This window comes from Camelus ferus, chromosome 10, assembly GCF_009834535.1.
Source record: "Camelus ferus isolate YT-003-E chromosome 10, BCGSAC_Cfer_1.0, whole genome shotgun sequence".
Taxonomy (NCBI): domain Eukaryota; kingdom Metazoa; phylum Chordata; class Mammalia; order Artiodactyla; family Camelidae; genus Camelus; species Camelus ferus.
Genome location: NC_045705.1, coordinates 64,774,147 through 64,783,998, shown reverse-complemented (window position 1 = coordinate 64,783,998; position 9,852 = coordinate 64,774,147). Strand labels below are relative to the sequence as shown.

The following is a 9,852-nucleotide window of genomic DNA, read 5'->3' as shown; positions in this document are numbered from 1 at the left end:
AGTTTTCTGCCTTCAAATTCCACGATTTCCACCTTTGCCTCCCCAGTTGCTCTAGATTCGGTTCCAGCCGCGGCCCCGCCCGCCCCCGGGGGTCTGAGAGGCAGCGGCTCAGCGGCCTGGGGAAAGTCGCCCAACCGGACGTACCCGTTCCGGCCACTCGTCACCTCCCCACGCCCGGCGGGGATCCGCGGCTCCCAGGGTCTGAAGGTGGGGTGGGGTCCGGGTGATCCTCAGGGAGCCGCGCCCGGCTCTGTAATGAGCGCGGGGCCGGAGGGGCGGAGGCGGAGCCGGGGCTGCAGGGAGGGTGGGGGGCTCCCAACCCATGTCGGGGGCTGGAGGCGCCTCCAACCAGGAAGTTGGCGGCGACTGAGCCCGTCCGGTGGGAAGGCGCACTGCAGCCGCGCGACCCCCCGACAGCCTAGCTCCCGCGCGGCTCGATCCCCGCAGACCCGGGCGGGTCGCGCACGTTTGTATACGAGTGCGGGGGCCCATCCAGCGCCCGGACTACAAGTTCCAGGGTGCCCAGCGGCGCGCCCGGGTTTTCTGGCCGCGCGGCCCGCTGGCTCCGAGAAGGTCGCCGCGGGCTGGCACGCGCCACTAGGTCCCCGAGTAAATAAGGGAGAGACTCCCCGAGCACCGTAAATAGAGTCCAAGTGGGCGGGGAAGCCGCCCCGCGCCGCCCGCTCATGTCTCTGCAGAGCCGAGTGTCCGGCCGCCTGGCACAGCTGCGCGCGGCGGGGCAGCTGCTCTGCGACCCGCGCCCCTGGCCCGGCCCCTTGGCGGGTGCCACGCGGACCCACAGTAGTGCTTGCGGTTCCCCGGCGTCTTTGGGCGCTTACGACCCCCGTACGAGGACCCCAGCGGGAGTTGGGACTTGGGGGGCGGCGGCGGTGGGGCGGAGAGCCGGGGTGCGCATCTGGGCCCCCCTGGCCATGGCGGCGAAGGTGGACCTGAGCACCTCCACCGACTGGAAGGAGGCAAAATGTAAGTGTAAGCAGGAGGGGGGCGCGAGAGGCGAGGGAGACCCTACGTGGGCCTTCTCCAGCTGGACACCCCACCAGCAGCCTCCTCCACCCCAGAGACCTGGGGAAGTTGAGGCTCCATGTACCCTATATGGACCACCCCCATTCGCAGCCACGCCCCCATGTGCCCAGCGCCATAAACCACTTCACCCCAGACCAGGTCCAGGTCCCCGGGTCGTGGGCAGTGTGAGGAGTGTGGCCTCACCCACTGGAATGGATCACAGGGCTCCCCCAGAGATGATCTACGATCTACCTCCTTACTCTGTTGTGTAGGGGGGAAACTGAGGCCCAGCGCCTGAACTGAACAGCCCAAGGTCACTGGGAGTTTGCTTCATATCTGACATTAGGCTCTGAACTCCCCAAGCTTTGCGTTATTTGGTTTCTCAAGTGGTGGGTTTTTAAGCAGAGTGGCAGGGAATGGGCTAAGGGGACAGCTCTGGGGCTGGTGTCCCACCTGGTGGGGTCAAATAGTCACAAAGACTGGCCTCCCTGGGCAGGCCCATTCCACCTCCAACCCATTCCTACCCCCAGGGGCCTGCCTCTCTGGGCATGTGGTCTCATGCCCTTTTGCCCTTATCACTGGCCTCTGGCCACTTGTAAGCAGTCTCTGCCTCATTCCTAGGGGACACAGGGCAGGAACTGGGTGGTGGGACAGAGATGGGGCACTGTGTCTCTGAGAACAGTGACACCCCACCACCCCCAATCCACAGGAATCAAGCCATTTTCTCCCACTCCAGGGCAGGGGGTGAGTCCTGGTGGGCATGAGTCTCAGGGCTGAACTCTGAGCCCAGAACAGAGCAGGGAAGGCAGGCAACCTGACCTGTAGAGCCCCAAATAGCCCTGCTGTCCATCCAGCTGCCCCTGCCCTTCAGGGCCTGCTCCCTGAGCTCTTGTGATCATTCCCCGCTGGATCCCTCTTTCAAAAGGGCAGGGTTTGTAGCTCATTGGCTGGGCCTGTGTGGTGGAGTGGGTTTGGCCAATGGGGCTGGGAAGGCAGGCCTGCAGGCGGGCTGTGGTTGGGGGTAAAAGGAAGGCATCCTCTCGGGATTGGAGGTAGAGTTTAAGATCACTTACCCTGTCATGAATTGCGTTGCCTTCGCTGGGATCTTAAAGCGCCGGCAGGAAGCACTTGACTGCTCCGGGAGCACAAGGAGTGCTCGTCATCCCTTGGCCCTGGCCCTGGAACACTGGTCAGGGCGAGCAGTAGGGGGCCGCCCCCTGGCAAGGGGACTGTCCCCACAAGGGGGCCTGCTTTCCCTTCTCTGTCAGAGAACAGCGACCCAGGGAGGTGGGAAAGAGAGCTGGGGAGGCCAGGGGCCCAGGCACCTGTTCCCCGAACTGCCGCTTTTTCTAGGACCCAGCTCTTCGCCCCCTCCCATTCCTTGGTTCCTCTGAAAACTTCCAGACCTCAGGAGGCTGAGGTGCCAGGGATTCCCAGGCTGCTGTGGTGTCTCTCTGCTAGGAGCTGGGATTTCCATTCATTCATTCAGTCCTTCTGTGTAGCCAGCACTGTTAGGGTGCAGGGGAGATAGTCAAGGGCCCTGCCTTCACGGAACTTAGGGGGAACAAACAGTAGAGAATGTGATCAAGGCAGTGAGACAATGCCGTATAAAGGTGAATGCTGTGAAGAAGCCACGGCAGATGGGGCCGCCTGAGCTGTAGTGTCCAGTCAGGGGGCAGTGTTGGAGGGCTGGCCCCAGGAACCCCAGCACTAGGTGTGAAGCCCCCAGCAACCATTAGATGGTAGCTTGTAGGGGCGAGACACAGAGAGATCTCTGTGTTTAGTTATCTACTGCTGCATGGTTCCAAATTACCCCAACACTTAGTGGCTTAAAACAGCAAACATTTGTATTATCTCACAGTCTTGAAGTGTTGGGAAGCTGGGAGAAGCTTAGCTGGGGGGTCAGGCTCGGGGTTTCTCGGGAGGTCACTAGGACACGTGAGGGCTAGAGTGAGCCCTGCCCAGATGGCTGTTGGCTAAAGGTCTCAGTTCCTCACCTCGGGGCTGCTTGAGTGTCTTCCTGACATGGCAGCTGACATCCCCCAGCACGTGACCCTAGAGCAGGCGCCTGAGGAGACCAAGCCGACAGCCACAGTGCCTTTTTGTGACATGGGGCAGAGTCCCACCGTGTCTCTTCTGCTTTATTCAGGGTTTGGAATGAAGTCACAGCGTCCAGACCATATTCAAGAGGAGGGAAATTGGTTTCTGCCTTTGGAAGGAAAGAGGATCAAAGAATCTGGGACATATTTTTAAGACCACCACATTGGGAGGCTGCCCCAGCTGGACTCTGCCTCTAATTTGGGTCCAAACTTTGATCCTTGAAGACCCCTCAAACTTTTTCTTTGTTACAATTTACACATTCCACTGAGTTATATTGTACAGTGAAGTACACTCCATGTACAGACCTTAAGTGTACAGTCAGTGTACTTTTACCTAAGTATCTGACTTATGGAGAACATTGCCATCACCCCAGAAGGTTCCTCTTAGCCCCTTTCCAATCAGTATCCCTTACAGCTAATCACTCTCCTATCTATTTTCTTTTTCTTAAACTTCATATCACCAGAGGCATACAGCACATCCAGTTCTTTTTACTTAACATCTGTGTGATTTGTCCACATTATTGGCTGTACTGACAGTTTGCTTTTTTTTATTGTTGTGTGATATTACATGGTATGGATGTACCACAGTTTGTATACCCAGTCTCCTGGTGATGGGCGTTTGGTTTCTGGTTGGGGACTGTTGGGAATAAAGCTGCTCTGAATATCTTTGTACATGTCTTTGATGGACATGTGCTCATCTTTTTCTTAGGGATATACCGACACAGGCCCCTAAATGCCTGTCTGTACATGAGATGATCCTCTTTCAAAGACTGACACATAGTAACCAAACTCACAAGAGACTGAGGTATAGTTCAGAAGGTTGAGGTACAGTTCACGGTAAGGAAATATTATAGCAGTAAGTCTGGAAGCTCACCTGTGCCTGGGCAGGATCTTCTCTCCCTGTATTCCCTGTAGAAAAACCATGTGGAAGCCAAATCATAGTCTCAAGTTTGCTCAGTAGCATGTGTTCTCAGCTGGGGAGCTGGGTGAATGATTTGGGGCAGGCTGGACAAGCTTCCCTGACAGGGGTGCACCTACCCACCAAGGATGCCCTTCTCCCGGGCCGTTGCTTGGTATTTCAGTCCATGTACTGCACCTGTTGAGTGTCTGCTCCTGGCCCCGGGTGCAGGATGCCTCAGTCCACGGCCAGTGAGTCTTCTGGACAGATGGCCAAATTCTGCCTGGGCTCTGGGCATTCCTTTTTTCCATCTTCAAGCTGAATGCCCACTTCTTTTTCTTTTTGGGGGGAGGTAATTAGGTTTGTTTGTTGGTTGGTTGGTTTTTAGTGGAGGTACTGGGCATTGAACCCAGGACCTTGTGCATGCTAAGCATGAGCTCTACCACTGAGCCATACTCTCCTCCCAACTGCCCACTTCTGCTGGCCCATGTAAGTAAATACCATCCCTCTATGTAAGTAAATACCATCAGGCTGGACCTTCCTGGTTAGGAGACATTCAGTCTTTTTTTTTTTTTTTTAACATACTGTTTGATTTTTATTTTATTTTATTTTATTTTTTTCCCTTAATGGAGGCACTGGGGATTGAACCCAGGACCTCATGCACACCTAGCACATGCTCTACCACTAAGCTATACCCGTTAGCCCCACATTGGAAACAGTTCTGCCGTAAGGAATTGGGCATGAGGGGACTTAAGGTCAAGCACTGGGGTATCTGGGGGCTTTGTCCCCATAGGAGGGGCCTGGCCTCCAGGAGAAGGGCGCAGATCGTCCTTCTGACCAGCAGTAGGGGCAGAGCTGTGTGCTAGAAAGAGAATGGGCATTGGTGTCATCAGACATGGCAAGCCCTGGCACCACTGCTTCCACACTCCTGGAACCTCAGTTTCCTCATCTGTAAAATGGGACAAGCAGCACCTGATTTGTATGTTGTGCTGGGAGCACATCAGAAATTTTGTACAAGGGGGCCAAAGGGGGCCAAAGGTCCTTGTCACCCTCAGGCCTGTCTCCTCTCTCTGCTCTCTTCTGGCTGTGGGGACACTTGGCTCCTGTAAACTTGTCTCCCTCGTGGTCTCAAATGCTGGAGCCCAGACCCACGTGTTCTGAGCCCTATTTCCTCCCCCGGTGGCTCAGGATAGGGCTCCTGTGTTCCAGTCTGTTTGCACGGGGCAGGAGGAGGACTGATTTCAATCCCTGTGGGACTTCACTCAGCGGATAATTTATCTGATTTGATTGCCGAACCGGGAAATTTTCCAGGCACACCTGGGAATAGGGGCAGCGGGTTGGGGGGGGTTCTCCCACCTGTCTTCTGGGGAAGCAACCTTGGCACATCCCAGTGCAGTGGAGGTGAGGAGGCCTGGGGAGAGCAGAAAAGCTCCTCGTGCTGTCTCCTGTGCTGTGGGCTTTGATGAGTCCTTGCTCCTGGGGGATGGTGAGCCCAGGTGATGAATGCCCCTGCCGCCATGTTCCCAGGGCATCAGCTCTGCCTACCTGGCCTCCTCCAGAAGAGGAGCCTCCCTCCGTGCCGTCTTGCAAAGTGCCATAAAGACACTTCTTAAAACACATCATTGAATTCCCGTTCGCCCACTGCTCTTTATGGTCCTGGCGCAGCCTGCTTCCTCCAGCCCAGCTTTCATGCCCAGGAGCCGCTGAAAGCTTCGTCCGGGGTCAGGCCTCCCCATCAAAATTTACTGCAAACGTCTTTTACAGCACCTGTCTCACTGGGCTGTGAAATACTCTCGCCTCTCCAAAAATGAAAGAGGATTAAAATGTATGTTGTACATCTTTTATAAGAAAAATAAAACTCACTTGTGCTTTAAGTCTGCACCCGGCCTTCTGGCAGAGGGAGGTGGAGCGTGTTATGAACGCGTGGGGCATATGCCTGGCTTACGGGTCCTGCTGCTCCTCCGCTCTTGATGCTGAGGCCGTGAAGACTGTGCTCGGTTGCTCGGCTGGCTCCTCCTTTCCCATAAATCATATCAGTGCAGCACATAGCTCCTCGGGGGCCAGCCAGGTCGCAGTGTTGTTCTGGAGATGAGGACACGACACCCCGCATGCTGGCCTCGTGAGGTGTGCACTTGGGGACCGTAGGCTGGAAGGGCAGGCTGATGGGTGTCCCCAAGTCACAGCTGGTGGAAGAGCCCGGGGCTCTGGCAGTCTTCCTTTGCCGTCTCCAGGGAGTGGAGCTGTCTTTTGGACTTTGCTGGAGAGAGGGGGCCGGGTAGGCTGGGCCACTCAGACCAGTACATGGATACAGGGAGGTCGGTGCAGGAGAGAGCCTTGGGCTGGGTCCCGCCCCGACTTCCTTTTGCTTGCCTGTGGCCAGGGATGGTTTTTCATTTTTTTGTTAAGCAAGCAAGGTGGTGGCATCAGCCAAATGGTGTCTGCTAAGGTACCTGAGTCATCTCTGGGCGTCCCAGTCTGGGTCCATGGGGGGCCTGCCCCAGCCAGAAGGGCTCCCCTCATTGGATTCCTATGGGGTGGGTCTGGGGCCTGGCTGACCCATCCCTCCAGTGTCACAGCAGGTGCATTCACTGTCTGGCCACAGGTCCAGCCTGCTGTGAGTACCTGCCCTGGGGCACGCTGAGGCCTCGGAGGGGGGATGTCTGAACTCACAATTGGGCAAGATGACAAATATGGGGACCCAAATAACTTAAAAAGCTCCTCCACCTGCTATGCCCCAAGTTGGAAAAATAATGTTTCCCTTCCTAAGTTTCGTTTTCATTTGCTCTCTTTGGGCCTTATTTCACTCACAGGAAGGAGCGAGTGTATCTGGTGTGTATATTGCTCTTGACAGTTTATAAAATATTTTCTTTCGCAGCAAGCTTGGGTGCCAGGGAAGGCCTGTCTTACCCTTATTGTCGAGATGAGAAAGCTGAGGCTGAGAGGGCGGGCACCTTGCCTGTGAACGTGATGCTGGGAGCTCATGAGCCCAAACCTAGTGGGACTGAGGAGCGAGAGCAGAATCAAAATCACAGCTGTGGCCTGGTCCTGGGCTGGCACATTGCCCCAGCACATGCCTCAGACAAGCCGGAGAGGCTGCTACCGCCTTGCTTTTGCTCTCCTGTCCAACCATTTGGTTTCTTTCCGTTTCCCCACCACAGTGCTCTCTCCAACCCCAGGGCTTTTGCATGCGCTGTTCCCTCCACCCAGAAGACCCTGTTCTCTTAGCAAACTTGCTGTCAACCTTCAGGTCTCAGCTCCTTGGTTCATTGATTCATCCCACAGATGCCCAGGGACACTCACACATGCCTTATGCTGTGCCAGGTGCCAGGAATCCAACATAAACACGGCAGATCCCTGTGTGCCAAGGTCAAGTAAGGAATAAAGCATAGATGGTCGGGGAGGCAGCTACTCTGGGAGGTGGGAAGGGCCACGAGGAGGGGACTGTCAAGGAAGACCAGGCAGGAGGCACAGCAGGTACAAAGGCCCTGAGGCAGGAAACAGCCTGGCTATTGGGGGAACTGAAAGGTGGAGGGGGAGGAGGCAGAGTGATGTGGCCGTTGCCATGAGGGCAGCACACGAGGAGGTTGGGAGAGAGGCAGGCTCTCATATGGGCCCAGGTAAGGACTTAGAGTTTGAACTGAGCTTTACACAGAGAGTTTCTGACTTCCGTTCCTAAGGTCTCTGGGCTGCTGTGTTAGGAGCAGACCATAGGATAGACACAGGGAGTCCACCTGGAAGTGGGGGGCTTCCAGAAGGGTCTAGGGAACGATCAATGATAGAGCAGAAGCCTTGGTTTCTCTGTGTTCTGGGGATAAATCAGCCTACAGATGGTTGGAAGGGGGAATAAGAGAAAGACCCTAGCAAAGGGCTCTTCACTGAGAAGGAGGGAGGATGGAAGGGTGAAAAAGGAATGTTTTGTGGGGAAGGAGCCGGAAGTTCAGTTTTGCACACAGGGAGTCTGAGGATGAGAGCAGGCTACAGGCCTTGGGGAGCAGATGCTCAGAAGAGACAAGGGGCTGGAGGTGCAGCCTTGGGATCATGAGCACAGAGGGTTTTTGAATGCGTGGAACTGATGCAAAAACCCATAGAGAGGTGTAGATTAAGGAAGGGGGAGGCAGTGAGGAGACTGAGAAGGAGGACCAGTGAGCTGTGTGGGATCCAGAAATGGGGACCTGGTGAGGAAGAAGGAGCGGGGGGTGCTGAGTGCACCCGGGAGGCCAGGAAGGACCACCTCATAGGGTCAAGTGGCTAGTGTAGTGCCTCTGACCTTGGCCTTGATGAAGAAGTGAGGCTAAGGGGAGCAAGAGAGGGAGGAGGTGGAGACCAGGAGTGGAGACAGTGGAGGGGGCAGGCAGAGAAATGAGGCCACAGCTGCAGGGCGTGGAATGCGGAGTTCGAAGGAGGGTTTGTTCTAAACAACAGGGTACATGAGAGGGCATTTGAGGGCAGACAGGCAGACAGGAGGGGGAGCCTGTGGCCTCGGCTGGGAGGAGGGACCTTGGTGGCCAGTGACCTGAAGGAGGACGAGGTGTGGGAAGGTGTGTGTGGGGGTTCCTGGCTTGGGAGAGGAGGCAGCATCTGATGGCTGGATGGCCTGGAGGATGAGCAGGGTAGGCTTGGGAGAGGGAGAAGGGGGAGGGAGGACCCACTTCCCAAGCAGCAGATGGAGTAAGCCACCTGGGGGAGGTGAAGAATTTAGAGGAAGCCTCTGCCTGGTTGTGAGATTTTCTCTAGTGATTTGCTGCTCTGGGGCAGAACAGAGACATTAGGGTTGCCTCCTCCAGGAAGCAGTCTCGGCCTCCCCTCTGCTCAGTTAGACCCCTGGTGCCTCCCAGGCTTGATGCATGGTGAGGGTGAGTGTTAACTGACTGGTCTATTCAAACCACCAGGGAGAGGCACAGCCTGTGGAGCCCGGCCTGTCCTATGCTTGGTGGTACCGTCTGCCGGCAGCTGAGTGCTTGGCTCTGTGCCCAACTAGGCCTGTTCTGCTTCTCATTTAATGTGAGAGAGTCTTCCGTATCCCTGTTTTATAGGAGACAAGCAAGGCTTGGAGAAGCACTTCAGTTCCTTCAAATGCCAGCACCCTCCCCCCACCACCATCTCCTCAACACACAAAGAGAGGAGCATTCAAGTCCGAGCCCTTGGCCTGTTTCTCAGATCATGGGGAGGGCAGAGCCTTGAGAAGGTGGGGAGGGGGTGATTTTTAATCTCTATCTGGTGGAAACATTTTAAATCTGATTCAGGTGCCCCTGGCAGGGTCACTTTCCTCTGTGCCTGACCCCTGCCCTGCACCCTGGATTTCAGCCAACATACTGTTCCAGCTGGTGGAACACCCTTCCCTGCCCAGCTACTTCTCATTCCTCTTCCCAGTCTCAGCCAAGCCCCCGGGACTGGGGTTCCTGATACTGCCTCTCCCAGCCCCCGAAGGTCCCTTCCATAGCCCTTCTTGAAGTTTGGATTGCTTGCTTGAGTGTGAGTTTGCCTCCCCTGCTGGTTTGTAAGTTCGCAAGGGCAAGGACCACGTCTGCCTTGTTAGGGGTTGTATCTCAGGCACCAAAAGCAGGACCTGCACGTGGTAGGTGTTTATGCAGCGGGTGGGGAAGTGGCTGCTGGAGAGTGTGGTTCTGCTTTGAGCAGGAGTTGAAGCAGATTCAGGGTGGAACAAGCCTTCTATAATAATTCACCATTGTGTGGAGCCAGAGTGTGAATGGGGCCCTTTCCAGGCTCCTCACACATCCTTAGGAGCAGAGGCTTGGATGCACTGACTTTGGCAAGACAACAGGGGACCCACATGTTTCTTGAATACCTGCCCCTCGCAGCCTTTCCACAGAA

The 9,852-nt window shown here is 55.8% G+C and overlaps 1 protein-coding gene across 4 annotated transcripts in view; it reads left to right on the top strand.

Annotated features, from left to right (window-relative positions):
* Window positions 1–481: 481 nt before the first annotated feature.
* Window positions 482–9,852, top strand: part of MACROD1 (mono-ADP ribosylhydrolase 1) — a 143,626-nt gene continuing 134,255 nt past the window's right edge. Inside the window, exon 1 of one of the 4 annotated variants that reach the window (XM_032489683.1) lies at window positions 482–984. In XM_032489683.1, the coding sequence (XP_032345574.1) occupies window positions 687–984 (298 nt within the window). In that variant the 5' untranslated portion in view covers window positions 482–686. The remainder of the gene's footprint in view (window positions 985–9,852) is intronic. The other 3 variants (XM_032489682.1, XM_032489685.1, XM_032489684.1) reach the window with 3 other exon arrangements.